This window comes from Pseudorasbora parva, chromosome 13, assembly GCF_024679245.1.
Source record: "Pseudorasbora parva isolate DD20220531a chromosome 13, ASM2467924v1, whole genome shotgun sequence".
NCBI lineage: Eukaryota > Metazoa > Chordata > Actinopteri > Cypriniformes > Gobionidae > Pseudorasbora > Pseudorasbora parva.
The window spans coordinates 27,788,348-27,808,629 of record NC_090184.1 but is presented as its reverse complement, the minus strand read 5'-3'; the positions used below and the strand labels follow the sequence as shown (position 1 = coordinate 27,808,629).

Genomic DNA, 20,282 nt, shown 5'->3' with positions numbered 1-20,282 from the left:
ACAACATTTTTCATTTGATGTGTGCTGTTTTCTTGTATGAGGACACATTCAAAGAGTTCAAAAATGTTGTTTCTGTATAGGTCTCTTGACAAGTTTCAGAGAAACTGGTCTGAACATTCCAGCATACCGTAATCCCAAAAGGGACAGATCATGTAGAACCTGCCCAACTAGCAGTTTATTCATGGCACCTTTGTTGTGACAAAACACACACACACACACACACACACACACACACACACACACACACACACACACACACATACACACACACACACAAAAAAAACACAAGTGGTGTAAAATGGATTTATACTGTGCATACAAAAGGTAAAGAAAGAAGTCTATATTGATTAGTATCTATTGACAAAGTCCAGTAAAAAAACTGCAGTATAAACTAGTGAACAGCATTAGTCACATACTTTAATTAGTCTCATTATTTAGCTCTTAGACTTATTGAAAGACTGTCGACATACTAAGAAGAATGAGTATAATCAATCTCATTTAGCTGTAGAGAGAGAGAGAGAGAGAGAGAGAGAGAGAGAGAGAGAGAGAGAGAGAGAGAGAGAGAGAGAGAGAGTTTCGTGTGTGTGTGTGTGTGTGTGTGTGTGTGTGTGTGTGTGTGTGTGTGTGTGTGTGTGTGTTGGCGGGTTCTCACACAGCTCCCCTTTCTTTCTCCACCCATCAGGCGGCCGCTCAGCATCTGTGGTGGTTGTGCGGAACAGAGTTGAGGCCAGTACGAGAAACAGCAGCAGGCTGAGCGCCGCTGTCAACCATCGGCATACCGGACCACTGACTTGGAAAAGTTGACTTGTTTTCTCTCTCCAGCATTCAGTCTGTAACAGGTTCAGGTAAGCCTGGTTGATTTTTGTTTTTGTTTTTTTGTTTTGATATCTTTTTAATATGTTTCTACATTAAATACTCACCTTTGCCAATAGCCTATAAATAGACATGATCTGAGCCAGCGCACCGAGTCACATGAATTCACACTCTTTAAAGCAACTGCGCGTTTAGGGATTGAAAATAGATTTGTTTATTGTTCTTCAAGCTAACTGTATGACCCATCTTTGTTATGCATACCAGTATCAAAAACATAAAGAAATTAGGCACTTTTTTATTAGTCTAGACAAGTTAGCTGTGTTGGCTGTGGATTGACTGATTTGTTTTAAAAAAAAAAGTATGGAACGTGTTTTGCTAATAAAACCACTAATAATTCATATCGGTTTGGTGACTTTTATGAGAAACGTAATTTTGAACTAGACAAATGTCTTGAACATAAATTTGAAATAGCTAAAAGGGCCATTTATATGGCAAACAAATGTAAATATAATGGCATTATTAAATAGCCTAGCTATTATTAATAATAGGCTATATTTAGGCTACAACATTGTTTTTATTATTGTGGTAGGCTAGCTGTTTTAGCCTAGTTATTGTGCCAAATGTATAGCTATATTCTGCATGGTTTGCTATAGCCATATGTAAACATTCTGTAGCCTATCTGTCGTAGCAAAAACAACAGCTTTGGTCGAGAACTATTAGCCTATGTGTTACACATGAAAACATCAACGTGCGTCCTGTCATTCAGGCTATTTCTCCGAGCTGAGAGAATGGACCTTGTCTATGGCGGTCTATATAAATCAGCCAGTGCTGGCCTCGATTCTCCACCGACCCAAATACATAGATTGGCTCAAATTAATTGGCAGGTTGATTTATTGGCAGCTTCTTTCGTGTCATGCTGCCAGTCAACAACGGTTCCGCCGCAATGCGCGTGTTATTTTTTGCCTTTATAGGTAACCGCTCCACGCGATGACAATAGACTTTATTTGAACCTTTTAAAAGCGCGCGCGTGTGCGTTTGTGTATGAATAATTGCGAAGGGGTCAGGACATTCCCTTTTATCTCTCCGGTCCTGACGTCAGCGAATGTAACTGAAAACACTCTGCCGGTCGATGCACGGTGCGCTGCACCAGATGAATGAAATTCTCGGAATGCATATGCTGGCCACCTGCCTGTTAGTCGCCGCTGTTTCGTACTGGTTCAGCAGCGAGCTTCTGACAGCGCTCCGTCTGTTTATTTCAGACTCAGCCCTCGGCGGGGACATGCCGGAACTCGAGGGGACTCGTCGGTCACCACAAGGTGTCCCTTACACCGACCTGCCACACATCGTCAACGCCGACGGACTGCACTTGTTCTGCCGTTACTGGGAGCCCGACAGTCAGCCGAAGTAAGTGGGAGAAATGACAAAACAAGCACAGAGATTATGTCAAGCCACTTGAGACAAAGCGATTGACCCTCCCGTTAGCCTATCCGGCAGAGCAGGACGAGATCTGATAAGCGTTCGCGGGGGTTTCCTTTAAGGAGCTTATTTTTACCCACTTTCAAGAGCCTGTATTTCAATTCCAGCACCTCAAAGGTTTCTTTAAAATGCAACACGCATAGCCTACTACAAATATGATATAGGCTAGTGTAAACAAGTTAATGGCGATCTGCGTGTTTTCCGCAGAACTTCTCTTTTATCACATGATAAAATAACTGTTGGCCCAATCACGTGATGTTTAAGTTGGTGAGTGAGGAACTAGACGAGGGGAAGTATCTTGTAGAATCCGTGCTATAGCCATAGCCTACTGAATGAAAATATATCACACATAAACTCACAAAAAAATTCAGTAGGCTATGTATTTTAAAGTTGCCTATTTATTAAAATGTAAAATGATTTATGACTAAAAATGCTGTTGGAAATACATCTTTAACTACGTTGGTAATGCCGGTAATGTTTCTGGTTTAAGCTGAATGAAAAACGCATTTAACAAACAGAGGACATAATGATAACTTGTCCTGGAATTTCGTAAGTTGAATCAGTTTGTTCAGAATGTCAGAATTCTCAATATTCATAAAACAGTAGGCTAAGCACAAAGTGTCTGCGACCAGTGGACACTTTACTATGAGGCCACAGAAGGGGGCTTGGCAGTGAATGACAGTGTAGTGACTCATCTGACGCTGAAGTGTAGCAGGTCATGACAACATGAAGAATATAGCTTTTCCAGGTAACATTCTGGACTTCTAAAAGAAGTACCTACTCTGAGAGTATGTGATTTCGGAAGCAGAGTCTTTGTGAAGGAACCAGTCTATGAATCAGCTCATACAATTATTGATGGTTATTGATGGTTGCTCTGTATCTCACTAAAAAATGTACAGCTCTTTGGAGAAATAATATTTTAAATGATGTACACTGACGTGAAATGAAGACTCCAGACATAAGCTATCAGTCTTCTAAAAAAAGCTGTTTAATTTTACATATCCTGTCGGCTCCTCATGGGCTCTGCCCTGTTGACATGACATGTCATGCAATTGACAGACTTGTTAATATGTTTACTTAATTGTGAATTTATATAATACAGGCAGTGCCTGCTTTCACTCACAATGGTTTTTAAGTGATGTAAAGCCAGTTTCTCATAAACACTGCCTTGTTAAATGACTGTCCTGAACTACTCATCTGGTTAAAGGGAACGAGAAAGGGGCCCACTCAGTATCAATGTGGTGAATGCTGAAGAGAATGTCTTGGTTTTCATGCAGAATTTGAGTTGAAACTAAAGCCCCTGCCGGTGGCCTCTTTATGACCATATATAGATGCATGCACACTCTAACAGTACAGATCTGCTACAGTACACTTTACTGTGTGAGTGTCATCAGCTGTGGATCTTCTGAGTAATTTAGCTCATCATTTTGAGCATGTGTTGCCAGATACTTCCATAAATCTAACTGCACATTCTATAGGCAGTTGTATGTTTGGGTGTAATGAATAAGTCAAACAGGTCAAACTCTCTTTGACTACTGTTACAGAGCTGTTGTTTTGTCATCAGCTATTCACCCTGAAGTGGTTGTAGCGTTGCCCAGGGGAGCATGCCGTTACCATAGTTACCACCTCTTTCCTTCTCTCAGACTAATTTGATCTTTAATGCTTGTGTGAGTGTATGACAAGTGTGTGTATGTTTATCTGTACATGCTCATGTGCATATATAGTAAGAGTGAATTGGTAAACGACAAACCATGTGATCCTCAGTTAAATGTTATAAAACCCCAGATATTTTGCTTTGGAATGTAGATGTAGCATTTGTGATCGATTCAAAGCAGATAATGTCAAGCTAATGCAGCCATCAGACATGTTTATATGAAACATCTGAAGGTACGTTACCAGGATCCCCTTTAGTGCTGTACTGTGTCATTCTATTTATGGTCAAATATTTTGCCTGTTTGATCGCTTGAAGGTCCAGTGTGTGTTTGCTAGCTGTTTAGAATCATCTCAGCTTAGGGCTGTGCCACATGGAAATTACTGGATGCATTGCATCATCCGACAATAAACTGATCCAATATGTGTGTTTTTTATTTTTTTATTTTATGTAACAGTATCTAAATGAGGTCACATAAACCAAATGTGAATCATACCTGACAAGATATTGCTTAAAATAGGCATGTTGGAAGACAGACAATATCAGCGGTTCTGATGCCAATGCCCTTTGAGCAAAATATTAATATACCGTAATATTAATCTAAGAGTATTATTATTATAACATTTATGAATTTATCAGCGACTTACAAAAGAAGAACAAAATACATTTTTTGGAGGGCCAAAAATATTCATAATATACCATGCCATATGAAGCAATCTAGAGAAGGGGAAAAATCAAGCAGCAATCTCCCTGCATTTCTCTTGAAGCCAGGATGGAAGTGACGTAAACTGCAATTTATCAACTGGCTGCTAGAGAAAGGCTCCAAAAGGGAGGAAATCTATATCTCCCTATGTTAAAATGGGCAACTTTACTTAATTAAAAAAAAAAAATTTGGGGGGGGGGGGGGGGGGGGGGGGAATAACTAATTTAAATTGCAAAAAAGCCTTAAAGTTCTGCATAATAATAGCGTGGCCACTTGATTGACCTGTGGATTGCCAATATGGTTGAGCTATGCGGGAATGGTTTCATCAACCAGGCACCTCAGCTCCACCCACGTCTCTCTTTGCCCATTTTCAGTTATTCGGGAGTGACGCCCCACCAAGATGGCAATGTTGGCTGACTTTAAGCTTCAAAAATGCTCTTCAGAAACCTACTGGTGATGTCATGGATACTACATCCATATTTTTTACAGTCTGGAAAATGCAGAGAAGAAACTGAAGTGTGTGTGATGGGCTCAGGGAAAGATGGCAATATTCAAACTCCTTGACCTTGTGGGGACATTTTTCTTCCCCATGAGGTAAAGAGCTTATAAATCAATAAATGGTGTTTTTTTTGAAAATGTAAAAATGCAGAAAGTTTTTGTGATGGGTAGTTTTTGGGTAGAGTTAGTGTTAGGGCAGGGGTGTCCAACTTTGGTCCTGGAGGGCTACCACCTGGCGCCGTCTGGGTTTCAGATTCAACCCTGCTCCAACACACCTAGAAATTGTCAAGCAACCCTGAACACCATGGCTGCATCCGAAACCTGGAAAAGGCTGCATACGGAGGACAAATTTCAAGGCAGGAAGGCATCAAGGCATGTCCGAATCTATTGTTAGCTTCACTTCCTGCCTCCTGAGATACCTTCATCTGATCGATTTTAGAAGGCAGCATATGTGTCCTTCGCTGCCTTTGATATCCCACAATCCTGTGCTTTCCATTCTGTGACAGTTGAGCTGGGAAAAAAGATGGTGTCTGAAAGTTGCGTCTGAGGGTCAGCTTGTGTGTAAATGTTGTCACCAAAGCTTTCTCTATTTTACTGTAGATCATTAAACTGTTACACTGACTTAAAAGTCTGTCAACTGAAATTAGTTTTGTGAGGTGCCTTCATGTACAAAATGCTCCCTTACAAGCCATTGTCTGATAAGTCAGCTGCCTAGGTTTTCGGACACAGCCCATGATTAGCTGGTTCAGGTGTGTTTGATTGGGGTTGGAGCTAAATAGAATAGAATAGAATATACTTTATTGTCCCATTACTGGGAAATTTGTCTTAGACATCGTGACACGTTAAAATCTGCAAACTGGTAGTTCTCCAGGACTAGGGTTGAACACCCCTGTGTTAGGGGATAGAATATGCAGTTTGTACAGTATAAAAACCATTATGTCTAAAAATAAAAGAAAACATAAAAACACAACATCTTCGTTATTAATATAAATGTGTGATATTATAATACAACTAAATTATACAGTTATTATAAAAAACTAAATTGAAAGCTAAAATAAAATGGGGCTTTTATATTGCCACCGTACTGAACACAATGTATTCTGGAAATATTTCATTTTTATGTTGACACTGAATATGTGATTAATACGTTTTCTTTCTAAATGCTGAGATTTTTTTTCTTATTGGTTACAAAGATGAGCTGTCAATAAAGTAAAGTCTTTTAAAAAGAGAATTGAACTGTAATACCAGCAAATTTGGTAAATGTGATTAAATGAAAACATCATGTTAAACATCTTAAATGAACATGCTATCATTGACAACACCTAAAAGTACATTTTATTAAATCAGTTATTTTCCTCTCAGATGTGTTATGGACCTCCTCTCACTCACTCGCACCCAGGTGACATCTACACCAAACCAACCTTTGAAAGTAAACATAAACGTAGTAAGGTTGTCTGCTGGAAGTTGAACTTCCACTTGACATGACAGATGTGCGCAGCTGAAGTAACAAACTGTTTACAACAAATTCAGCGGTCGGTTTAGCGTTTAGAAGAATCACTCTGCCCACAGTCAAGTCAACATCTCACTGTCCCTTTACAGTCACTTACATGAATATGTCCTGTGCTGATGTGATGACGCCAGATGCAACCAGAGAAAAAGGAAGTGGGTGAAAGTTGAAAAAGACCACAGTAGCTCATTGTATGACCCCTGTAATGATTGACAGATCGCTCAATAGATAATCTAGGCATTGAACTCAGGCAAAGTGATTTGAAACACACTCATACAAAGTCTGATCAATTAGGTCATGCCAATCAGCGCGTTTCATTACCCAGAGTCTAATGGCATTTGGAGAAGAATTCCTTTACCAAACATGGATATTTATACAGATGTGCCAAAAGACACGGACAATTTCGGCCCTCGCAAGCTTACCAAAACTGTACAGGCAAACAGAATTTCATTATCTGTTTATCTCTACTCTGCCCTTGATGTTTGTTGCTTTCAGTGCTTTGTAGATCTGTTTTGGAATTCCAAAGACGTGCACACGCACACATAGCACACAGTAGTCTCTCTGTCTGCCTCACAAACTCCATTACCAGGGTTCAACGACTAAAGCTTTTTCATCTGAAGATGATCATACCACAAACACACACACAAACGTTTCCGTTTTATCTTACACCCGCAGCTCTTAGACTGAGAAGCTTTAAATACATTTCTGTGTATGGCATGTAAATTAATAGAAAGATTAGCAGATTCTGCAAATAGAAGTAATCCTCAGTCCTCTTAGACCATGTGAGCCCATTATACGTTTACAAAGACTCTTTTTGTTACTGATTAGAGGCTGCATTGAGGTCATAACAAATCTGCAATGGTTTAGGCCTAATAAATCTAGAATCCCCTTCTCTTTCCCCTGTATGTCTTTCTGACATATTTTGCGGGGTTTAGGGTGTGAGCTACAAATGAATGTATTTTGATACCGTGATGTGTTATATCGAGTGTGTCGTGTATTATGAGTTATGTCGTGGATGTTTTTCATATTTCATATTTAACAGTAACAGTAAAAGTAACATTATGTGCTTGCAAATATAACATGGCTGTTTTTTGAAAAGGTGTCTTTTTATTTTTAAAAAGTGGCTAATCTTAAAGGAAAAGATCATTAAAAAATGAAAATTTGATGTTTATCTGGTTACCCCCAGGGCATCCAAGATGTAGGTGTAGCAAATAAAACAATTATTTGCAGCTAATGTTGCTCCTATAATGCATGTCAATGGGGTTTAATTAGAATTAGAAACACTCCCTTTAAGGTTGTGTGTGTGTATGTATATATATATATATATATATATATATATATATATATATATATATATATATATATATATATATATATATATATATATATATATATATATATATATATATGAACCCCACAATTCCACCCCCATCCCATCCAAAAGCGTGTTATATATATATATATATGACACGCTTTTGGATGGGGTGGGGGTGGGATTGTGGGTTCATGTATATAATACGTCATAAAGTGTGTATCATAGTACGCAAAAAACTGCGTAACATATGCACACATTCCACAACATTGCACACTTGTATTATTGATACGCATTTTTGTGTGATATAGAGCGATCAGATAAAGGTCTCTCAGAAGGCAGGAAGTGAAGCTAACATTAGATTCGAATGTGCCTTGATGCTAGCCTGACAAGCCAGACCCACATCAAGATGTTTGGTCTGGAAACTCACCATAGACAGGGCTCAATCCGAGGGGCGGGATAAACGGTCCTCTTTCAAACTCCCTCTGCACGCGATAGGATAGCGCTACACCAACCAGAGCAACGAAGGTGAAACAGAGCTTGTTGATAGATTAAACATTCACCGTCTCCGGTCAGTAAAACTCAGAACACATCTTCCCTTTTTAAGAATGACTTCAGTGCCGTTCTTTGTTCTTTTCTCAGAGAAAAGCTTTACTTCAAGTCTTCCAGAGTCGCGGTCAAAGCTGATTCAAAAGACCGCCGTTCGCCAGTTTCTGTGTTTACTAGAAGCACGCAAGCGCAACTCGGCTGTCGTCATTATGGCCCCGCCCACCGACTCTATACACGATGTGATTGGCCCGACAAGAGTTAGGCGATACAGCTCAGAAGGGTATTGAGAGTTGCTAGACGACACTTGCGGGCAGATTAAATTTGCTGCCGCTAGGGTGCGTCTAGATTTCTAGGCTACCTTGATGCCTTCCTACCTTGAAATGTGTCCTCCGAAGGCAGCATTTTCCAGGTTTCCTGCTCTACTTATTGACTGCATTCGAAAACCTAGGCAGCTGACTTGTTGCCTCGCTGCCTAATCAGCCATGACTTGTAAGGCAGCGTTTGTGCATGAAGGCACCTCATGAAACAGACGTCTAAGGCAGTGTAACAGTATAATGATCTACAGCAAAATAGAAAGAGCTTAGGCGAGAACTAAACAACTATTTAATTACTACACTTGTAATTTCTCGCTAGAAATGACATGTTGTTCAAAAATGTACATTTGTACACCTGATCAGCAAATGCAACTTTCGGACGGCATCTTTTTTTCTAGCTCAACTGTCACTGAATGGATTGCGGGATTTCAAATACAGCGAATGATATACTGCCTTCAAAACTCGATCAGGTGAAGGTCTATCAGGAAGCGGGAAGTGAAGCTAACTTTAATTCGGAAATGCCTTGATGCCTTCCAACCTTGAAATTTGTCTTCCAAAGGCAGCATTTTACAGGTTTCAGACGCAGCCATTGAACTATGTTGTGAGAAAACGGGTCCTCCATCAAGGTCCCAAGTGATCTCATTGGTTTAAATAACTTTTAATGGGTACTCTTTTTAGTGCCTGATTATAATTCCCACAAAATTGTTATGTCACTTGAACTACGGTATAATTACCATGAATGCACTTACTTGATATTTCAGTTCAGTATTTCAAGAAAAATGTAGTGATGTTCAGTTATTTGTTTATTATTTTTATTATTATTTATTAATTTGTATTAAGTGAAAGAATTTTCTTTATTTTTTTCATTATACAATATATAACTAACAAGCAATCAAATATATATTATAAATCAATGTAATTTGTGTGTAGTTACATTGTAAAAAGTGATCCGTTGACAATTTAAAAAAGTGATAAAACCTGTTGCCTTAAAATTCTTAAGTAAATAAACTTCATCTGTTATAGAAAGTTATGTGGAATTGTCAAGTTTTAAGTCAACTGATCACAGGGAAAATGATTTTGAGGAGGACCTGATTTGTCATGAATCTACTGAATCTACAACCTGAAACCAACAGTGTGACCATTGTAGCTCAAATACAGAGTGAATGACTCTGATGACTAGCATTCAGAGAAACCTGTGCAGTCTGATTCCCAAACAAATGATTTAAAGAGAGTCAAGTGAGAGTTCAAAAACTTAGAGCTAACTGTGTAAGTCTGTGTTAATACCCGTTTGTTTGTAAAACACATTTGTTGTAAACGTATTTATCATTAAATACTTCTCATCTTGCAATGGAATTGCATTTCAAATGTTTATTTCTTAAGTACTAAAATAATTAAGAAACTGTTTAGGAACTGGAATTGTTAGGAGAAATCAGAATTGAAACTGTTACATTATTTTTACGATTTCGACTGCAACAAAATAATGTGCATTTTTCCTCCATCAGGGCGCTGGTGTTTGTTGCCCATGGAGCAGGAGAGCACTGTGGGGGATATGCTAACATTGCTCACAGTCTGACCCAGCATGGCATTCTGGTGTTCGCCCATGACCACGGTTAGTAGCAGACTCCTAATCAAACGGCTGGTTAGCAACAGCGCAGCAGTGTTTTGGGTGGTGTACGAGGGCGTGCTCTTTATGAGACTGTGAGAGTGTAGGGTGAAACATTTATTTACGCCCACATTTGATTCCTTGTAGTTCTTCCACCCTTTTTCCCTGACATTTATAACAGATGTTGTAGACATGGGTTTTATGGACATCCAGATTTCAGAGTGGGGGTTGAATTTAAATAACAGAAATGAAATGAAACAAGAGAATATAGAAAACAGCAGGTGCTATGTGTACAGAATGTTAAAGAGGTTTTGTGGCAGTGCCATGGTAACTAATGAATCACACAGAGAGACAGCAAGCCGCCTTGTGATGAGCAGTTGGGGTTCTGCGAGTGTGTGATTTGACTGTCTGGTGTCTTGGTGTGAGTAATTGGTTCTATTGAAATACAACAAACAGAAACCATTACAGTCAGTCTCTCTCTCTCTGTTTTTTACTCTCTTTCTGTCTCTTTCCACCTCTAACAAGTAGTTTCACCTCTCAGTATAAATGTATGCCACATGCTTTTATGAATTTCATTTCTATTCTGTTCTATTCTATTAATTTGTTAGTTGTTCCATTGTTCATTTTATGTTAATTTGATTGACTAAATGTCATGTCAAATTTCCTGAGCTCTTCTTTGTGAGCTGTTGGCATAATTTTGTGAGTGACAGTCCTCTTTTATCTCCTGTTTAAAAGGAGAACCGCAAAGACACGTTTAGAGTGTTATTTATTCTCCGTCTCTTTTTTTGTCTCAGTCGGTCATGGGCAAAGTGAAGGTGAGAGAATGGATATCAAAAACTTCCAGATTTACATCAGAGACTCCCTTCAGCACATTGACATCATGAAGGCCCGTTACCCCAAGCTGCCTGTCTTCATCATTGGACACTCAATGGTACATTTTTGAAACTGTTTCCCAGTATGTTTTATGTCTCTTTCTAGCAACCTTCCTCTTTTTTAATGTTGTTTATTAGCATGGCAAATGATCCTACATTTTTATTGTACAAGCTGTGGCTGAGCTTACTTAAAAATTCAAAAACAACACAAAATAAATGAGAAAAGTAATACAACTATAACAAAAACGAGGCATACATTCTATAAACAATTATTAAAAGAAATAACAATAGTGAATATACATTAAAGGAAGAAAAATAGACAAAAAGTCTGCATAGTTAGGCATGTTATCGAAATGTTAGACATTTTAATATTTTATTTTACTTATTTGTATTGTATTGTATTCGTGCAGCCATGCTTTCAGCTTATTTATTTGTTTGCATTCGCACAAGTGTGCATATGTCTCATATTCATATTTACATGTTTCCTACGTTTATATATATTACAATTTCTTACAAGAAGCAGAAATCAGAAAACAAAATTGTCCAGAAATTTCTATGCAAACATTTAACCCTCTGTTTAATAACTATTCAAAGCCAACTACAACTGTTGATGAGGTTAAAGTAAACTAATGTGAACTGTCTGTGACTCATGGGGTGGAGGCCACAGGAAGACTCATTTGCTTTGTTCCATTTCCCATGTTCAGTGTGTGTTAAACTCAAACTATAGATAAAAACTTGTTAGATGAACTAACAAGAATGCAGCTGAAAGTTCTTTACTTTTGTTTTTACACAACAGTTAATATGAATAAAACAGACCATCCCCATACCCAAGCATACCCAAGAAGCTTCATGAGCCATATAGACTAGAGTGTAAAATACACTATTGTGTATTTCTTTTATTTTGTAGTGATCTTTCTGGGATAGTTATATGGTATAAATATCCCATATCATGGTAAATAAATCTTTCATCTACTGGGGATACCCATAATGTACCTCTCTCCTATTCCTTCAGAGCACATTCTTCATTGTCTAAATAATGCTTTTTTGCTGCTCTCCATATCCCTTTCCTCTCTCTAATCTAATGTCTTATGTAAGACCAGGCTGCTTGGTCCTTATATAATCACAGCCTTAAGTATTTAATAAGTATGGAGAATTAAATGATTGTTCACACAATGCTTCCTATAATGCATTCCTATAAAATTTTGTGACATCTAGTCGTAGGATTTTGTGTCCTTGAACTTTTCGCTTCCTGAGACCTGAGGAACTGAAGCTATTGGCTGAATCAACATTGCTTTCCTATCAAATTTACAGAGGAAAAAAATCAGTGTCATATGATTGTGTGTGTGTGTTCGCTTGTTTTTGTGAAATATCAGGACACAAATGTGTATAATGACATGGGTAGGACATTGGTATTACAAGGAGAGGGTGAAATATGAGGACATTACCCATGTCCCCACTTTTCAATAGGCTTATAAATCATAGTAAAAAAATGTAAAATGTTTCCTGTGCAGGATAGGTTTAGGGACAGTAGGGGGATAGAAAATACAGTTTGTACAGTATAAAAACCATTACACCTACGGAATGTTCCCACATTTCACAAAAACAAACGTGTGTGTGTGTGTGTGCACATGCATAAAGGAAAGGAAAGGCACGTACTGATGCAAGCTGTTGTGATTGTAATTGTCTGTGTGTGGGGTGTGTTTGAAACTTTACTCCCAGGGATGCAACAATTCTAATTAAAAAGCGATTACCTCATATAATCAAATCAAAGCAGTCCACCTATTTTCTTGATGAACCTTTAGTGTTAGTGTGCATGTGGTTTTGTGTGTCTAAACTGAGTGTGTCTTTGGGTTTGTATGTCTAGACTGAAAGTGTTTGTGTGTGTGTGCTTAACTTAAAACAGCCCATTATTGGAGACTCTTAGAAATGTGGTGGGAACTGCTCTTTAATCTCTCCACCTCTTTTGAATCCTGGCTTCTCATGAATATTCACATGTTGGTTCATAATAGAAGCAAGATGAAGAAAGCAGAGGAGCAGAGCATCAGAAAATTACAAATTAGGGGCTTCTCACTCAGGTTTACCCATGTGTGGAAGGAAAACGTGTTTATTGTCTTTTTTTAATTCTGTGTATTATTGACATAATTTTAATGCAGAGGTTTTAAAACTTTTTATTACAAAGACACCCAAACATGATCAGTTTGTGAGGGATCCCCTTCATAAAAAATAAATAAAGTTAGTTATATATTTGCGTGCAGCCTGTACAAGACATCAACTATTAAGCATGAAATTATAGCTTTTGTAGTATTTGGATAGTGTATCAACTTTAGAAGTAACTAGTGTATTTTGGTGTTTTCAGTAACATGACTGTCTGTTTGTTTTACTACAGGGAGGAGCCATTTCCATTCTGACCGCATGTGAGAGACCACAGGATTTTGCAGGTGTGGTCCTCGTTGCCCCCATGGTTCAAATGAACGCTGAATCTGCTACACCCTTCAAGGTAAAAAGTCACAGAACACACTTTAGTGACAGCAAATTCTTCTTCCCAATTGTTTGCATTTAACTTTCATCTAAACTGATTGAAACATAAGGCTGTAAATTAGATCTGCTGCCCCCTGCAGTCTGACTGTTAAATCTAATGAAAAAGCAATAGCTTTCAAATGTCAGCTGTCAAAAACAGCAGTAAAGCTCAGCGCTTATTCAATCAATCTCTGCCTCTCTGTATTGGCATTTAATTCAAGTTCTTTGGTGCATGTATGAAATCAGTTCCCCTCACATTTCAACTATGAACATGCTCCAATTGCATGTAATTAAAAAAGTATAGCCTTTGTCTTAATTTTGAAGAGTGACTCTTGTTTTATCATATAAAATACACACATTTTTGGGAAAATGTTTAGCTTTTTTATAATGATAAAAAGGGGACTTTTACAAGTGATGTGTTTTTCAAGTGGATTTTGGTGTAGGGTTGCAGTTTCCAGAAATTGTCCAGAATTTTGGAGACTTTTGGAACATTTCTGGAAATTTACCAGAAATGATCCGCCCCTTTACAAACCTAATTAGATGTCCATACATTTTTGGGCCACAGTATGTTTATTCAGTCAGACTTCAGATTAGGGTCCAGTTCTCACTATTAACTATTAACTAGAATTTTGCCTCAATAAATTCATAATTACTGCTAGTTATTAGTTAGAATGGTAGTTGTTACGTTGAGGTATTTGGTTAGATTAAAGGATGTAGAATATGGTAATGCAGAATAAGGCATTAATGTGCTTTATAAGAACTAATAAACAGCCAATTTCCTAGTAACATGAATGCTAATAAGCAACTAGTTAATTGTGAGAACTGGACCCATTGTGAACATTGTTTTATTAGGAGTTTCATTTGTAAATCTGAGAATGCTTCTATGAAGTATTTTAAATGTGTTAATATTTAGTCATTCAGTGTCTGATGCAACAGAAATGTTACTATTGCTTTTAGATGTTCTGGTCTCTGAAGTAAATCAACAATGTCTGTGGGTTTTTGGATTCTTTGCAGGTCTTCGTGGCAAAAATTCTAAGCCGTTTGACTCCAAAACTCTCTCTCGGCTCGATCGAGTCAAAATGGGTCTCACGGGATCCCAAACAGGTACAGGAATGTATGCGAAAGGTCTTGTGTGTAAATTTCACACTGACAGTTAGTGTTTGAATAGGGTTAAGTAGGCCATCTGGCTATGTTATGTTTTGTTAGATTTTGGAGCCATATTTACACAGTAAGCCTACTCTTTCAGAGTGAGGCACATACATAGATGATAGCACATATGAATGCAATTTTCTTTATAGCTTGGCCCTAGAATACTGTAACGTTGATATAAACAGATTGTGCCATTTATTCAGCCATAGTAGACAACATAAACATCTTACAGTCCAATAAATGTGTTTATTGTATGGTTTATTGTTCTCTGTTTAGTGAGTATAATCTTGAGCAATGAGTTATTGCTATTAAGATCATGTTTGGAATCCTACATCATCTCCACCTGTCCATTAGACGGAGGCATATGACACAGATGAGCTAAATTATCACGGAGGGATGCGGATCTCGTTTGGAATGCAGCTGATGGATGCTACAGCTCGCATTGAGAGAGAATTACCCAACATCACGTGGCCCTTCTTTATTCTCCATGGCGACGCCGACAAGCTTTGTGACATCAAAGGCTCTCAGCTAATGTATAACGAGGTCAAGAGCACTGATAAAAAAATGAAGGTGAATCAAACGTGCATAAACATTGGCCAAAATAATGCAAAAATGAACTTTCTGTCATCATTAGCTCACCCTCATGTTTATCCAAACCTCTATCTATCTATCTATCTATCTATCTATCTATCTATCTATCTATCTATCTATCTATCTATCTATCTATCTATCTATCTATCTATCTATCTATCTATCTATCTATCTATCTATCTCTATCTATCTATCTATCTATCTATCTATCTATCTATCTATCTATCTATCTATCTATCTATCTGTCTATCTGTCTGTCTGTCTGTCTGTCTGTAAACCAAAAGAAACTTAAACTAACTGTTCCTACAATAATGTTTAATTTGCTTGAACTTGAACAAGAAAAAAATTATTTTCTTAAAAAAGCATTAGCATTACATATAACTTTCTCATACATGTCGACACACTGTTACCACACTAATTTTGTTTTAAAACGAATTATAAGTAAACTGTGTTTTTTGAAAATTATCGCTTTGATTAATGTTTTGCGAGATAGAACCTCATAATTCAAGCAGAGAGAGATTTTTTATTTGATTTTATTAGAAGGTTCTATCTGCATTTGACCTGTTCCTAAAATCCCCATTTACAAATTTGAGAGGATTTTGATATTGTACATTTAGAGTACATTTAGGATCACTTGTATATGGAATGTAAATGTATGAAAATTCATACATTTGTATGTATATGGAATGAAAAACTGAGAAATGTCTCAGTGTTTAGTTGAGTTGTTGCTGTTGATTTGGACCCCACTGACTTTCCTTTAATGGACAAAAGGAGTTGTTTTGTCATTATCCTTCAAAATCAATTATTTTGTGTGCCACAGTAGAAAGAAAGTCATACAGGTTTGGAACGACATGAGGGTGAAGACAAAATTTGTATTTTTGCAAGAACTATCCCTTTAAACTATAGAACTAGAGGTTTGACGTGAATATGATCTGTGCTGTAGATGCAGTTGATGTTTTTCTTATATCATTGGATAACCTGATCCAGATGTACATTCTGTACTCATGAAATAAAAACCAAACGCCTCTCACTCCCTGTTTCAATATTACTGCATATGCCTTGCCTAGTGCATACTAACTCACAAATCTGTGTTTCTCTGATGAACAGGTATATGAAGAAGCCTACCATGCACTGCATCATGAATTGCCTGACACAGTTGAGTCTGTCTTAAAGGAGGTGAGCACCTGGATCCTGGAGAGACTCCCCACCCCTCATGGGTCTTAGCTGTCAATCACCCCCGCACGCTTGCCTAAGCCCTGCCCTCGATCAAATCTTTCATCTCTACTGACAAAGGGATGTCTGATTGCACTACATGCCAACAAAACTACCCTCATTATAATTTACCTAGGTGATGTAAGACATCATTAGGAAGTGATCTTTGACCGTAAAGACCAATTAAGCTTTGATATGGCCAGTAAGGGTTCTGTGGGAGTTTATGTTCCATCAAACTTCAAAGGCTTCAGCACTGCAGGGCATGACTTGTGCATTCCCATAGCAATCGTCATGAGGAATATCACACACCCGGTTTCCCTCAGTGCTGAGCTCTTTTTTTGTGTTGCCACAGCACAGTAATAGAACACAGCTGCACTTTGCTCTTTGTGATGTCCACTGTTAATTAGAGATGCAGTGCTGCCCCCGCTGGACAACAGCAGTACTGCATCCTGCTTTGAGCTCAGTTACCAAGGCAACTCAACTATTGCCTATGGCTTGTCAGAAAAACAAACTGAACCTACAGAATGAGAACATGGTAATGCTTTGAGACATTCAGAAAGCAAAATGTCTGCTGGGCAATTTTAAAACTGCACTCGAAGAGATCAATTAGGCAATCTCTAACAGACACATCTATGCAGGAGATCCCACAGATTCCCACATATACACTATATATAGTCACAATATGGAGAATTAGACATGTTTTGTGTCTAAATACATGATCTTTGTGGTTTGACTGTTTCAAACACCTCGGACTGTTCCATTCCTTTGGGTAAAGGGAAAATAGTCTGTTCTGCAGCTGTATTTACTAAATATGAAACCTATTAGCTGCGGATACTTCCTTATATGAGCTCTGGAATTGTTATATCATTCCTGTATTTTTACAAGTGTAACGTTTCTGAATGAATGTTACTGTTGAGATTATAGTATGTTCACAATAGCTTTTGACCTCATTGTAGGCCTCAGGGTTCTCATGGGGTTTGTAGCTCTAAACATGAAATTGTAAAAGGTCAGTCGTTCACACCAGCTTAACATTTAACGTGACCGTTTTCATTCTGACAAAGGGGAGTTTTGTTACAGAGATGTGCTTTTTATCCTCAAAGGCATTTTATCAATGAATGTGGATCAATGAAGGTTTTGTGTTATTACTGAATGTGCCGCATTTTTAATGGAAGCAACACGGAAAAACTTTTTTTTGCTGAATTTTATAGATTATCATTGAGCGCTCTGACTAAGTTAAGTTTGTAATAATACTGCTATCTGTGACACGAACAGAACTGAAATGCCCAGCACAAGATTGTAAATAACGTGCATGTTTGTGTATGGGTTTTGGAGGGAGAATAATGTAGAGAGAAGCTATATAGTTTGGATGTTTGTTTCACATCTAAAGTATATTGTCTCTCAATCATTTGAAATGGATCTCATCACATGTACATGAAATGTATTTAACACATCTTATGAGAATTTGTAGAATAACTAAATCTTTTTCATTGATAATCCTTTGTGACTTTGACTGTTTCCATAACTGTTCTAAAAATCTAGGAGCACTGTGACTGGAGGAGCGGCTAATATTCTCAAGGACATCATATTTACATTGGGCAATAATGCATTATTCTTTTGGATTAAAACTGTCCATTTGAGTTGCTTGCTTTTACTATGACATCTAAAATCCTCTACAGTTGCAATATCCTAGTATATGGCACATTTAATATAAAAAGTGTTCTGAATTCTTGCATAAATGCTGTAATATATTAAACACAGAAATCAAATATATAATGTGACCCATTATTGTAAATTCTATAAAATAATAAATTTTAAATGCTAAATGGTCTTCTGTGGATTTATTATTTTTCAGAATGACCCCAGCACTGATTCTAGCTTTGTTCTATTGTCTGAGAAATTCTATCTGAATATTTTTTTAATTGTTGATTGATTGATTGTTCGATTGATTGTGTGTGTGTGTGTGTGTGTGTGTGTGTGTGTGTGTGTGTGTGTGTGTGTGTGTGTGTGTGTGTGTGTGTGTGTGTGTGTGTGTGTGTGTGTGATTGATTGTGTGTGATTGATTGTGTGTGTGATTGATTGATTGATTGTGTGTGTGTGATTGATTGATTAATTGTGTGTTTGTGATTGATTGATTGATTGATTGGTGGATTAATTGGTTGCTTGGTTGAGTGATTGATTGATTAATTGAGTGATTGCATGTATGCATTTAATTTCTCACGGATATACAAAGACATACCATGACTTGGGTCATACGGTCATGAGTTATCCGCAGTCCTTCAGGCACGAAAAATCCCCTGGCATGTAAAAAGGCCCTCTTATCCAGTACAACTGAGATTTGTGGTTGTGCCTTTTAGATTTGAGTGCCAGAACTAATTATGTGTGGAAAAATAGTTTCAATAGTCTCCAGTGAAAATTGACTATAAAGATCTTTTTTAGTAACCACTCTGATTTGTTCTAGAAAGTCATGCATCTATTACTCTGTGTTCCCCTTGGTGCACCCCTGTCCCAGTTTCTCTAAGTCTCTAAGGAAACAGGCTTGTGCTTTTACTGTCAGTCTTTAGACTGTCAGGAAAGCCCAGGTGGAATTTGCTGAATATTTTCCCCGTTGTTTTTTAAATAATAATTTAAACATGGCCAAATAAATTAAACACAGCTGAAAGTACCTCAAAGCATGAATACTGAATAAACAAAAATGCAAGGAGCAGAGGATATCTAGATTTTTGTGAATGACTAGCATTACTCTTTTCTGTAGAGTTCTGCCCTAACACGACATGCATTTTTCCTTAATTTCCTGTATTTTTCTTATGAGTTTAAAGTGATAATAGAAGAGTAATTCACCATTCACTTTTATGCAGTCGCATGTCCTTTTGTGTTCCACATGACATGATAAAAAATCAGGCCATTATGCTGATTAAATGACAGAATGAACAATCCCTTTATGAAAAGAGGAAATCCTCATTCACGATGAGCTTCTCTTTTTTTTTTTACCCGGCAGGGGGCGCAGAGGTACCTCGAGGAAAATAACAGGAGGATTTAAAGGTAGGTTCTGTGTGGCCATGGCAACGGCTTTACCTGCGACCTGAATGGAGACCCGAGAATAGATTGACTGCTCTATATTTACTGACAGGGAACTCCTTCTCTTTATGTTTCATGAATTGTCCATCCTATCTGAGATTTTTTAAAAATTGCCATGGAGCACTTCTAGGAATCGAAACGGTTACATTGTAGCTTTGCTTTGTGTGTTTCAAAGCAGCTCAATCAGCTATTACTTTCGATAATAAAAGTTCATATTTTATGTTTTATGGGTGCATTCAACACTCAAATCGAGGATTCGTGTAAAACAGATTCACCGTGGGGGTTTTTTCGATACTTTTTTCTTTTTCATTGAGTTATCAGAGACCGCTATTTCTCAACGCTCAGCTTGATCGCGGTCAGAATTTGGCCCTGAACCCCCACTACAGTTACAGCCTCACACAGATCATCAACTCATCTCCACCCACTTCCTAAATCTCACA

General features: G+C 37.7%; 1 protein-coding gene across 2 annotated transcripts; it reads left to right on the top strand.

Moving 5' to 3' along the window:
- Positions 1-650: 650 nt before the first annotated feature.
- On the top strand, positions 651-17,170 carry mgll (monoglyceride lipase). 2 transcript variants are annotated; one of them, XM_067413682.1, is made up of 8 exons: positions 651-845; positions 2,073-2,217; positions 10,326-10,432; positions 11,221-11,357; positions 13,685-13,795; positions 14,830-14,919; positions 15,319-15,534; positions 16,663-17,170. In XM_067413682.1, exons 2-8 carry the CDS (start codon positions 2,093-2,095, stop codon positions 16,777-16,779), a joined length of 903 nt encoding a protein of 300 aa, XP_067269783.1. In that variant the 5' UTR covers positions 651-845; positions 2,073-2,092; the 3' UTR covers positions 16,780-17,170. The 2 variants fall into 2 exon arrangements, with proteins under 2 accessions (XP_067269783.1, XP_067269782.1); XM_067413681.1 differs by lacking the exon at positions 651-845 and having other exon boundaries at positions 1,868-2,217.
- The last annotated feature ends 3,112 nt before the right edge of the window (positions 17,171-20,282 follow it).

Excerpts from the sequence above, each read along its gene's own strand:
- mgll (XM_067413681.1), top strand. The coding sequence starts at position 1,943 with ATGCACGGTGCGCTGCACCAGATGAATGAAATTCTCGGAATGCATATG. Across the intron at positions 13,796-14,829 it reads AATCTGCTACACCCTTCAAG|GTCTTCGTGGCAAAAATTCT; the intron begins GTAAAAAGTCAC and ends GATTCTTTGCAG. Across the intron at positions 15,535-16,662 it reads GCACTGATAAAAAAATGAAG|GTATATGAAGAAGCCTACCA; the intron begins GTGAATCAAACG and ends TCTGATGAACAG.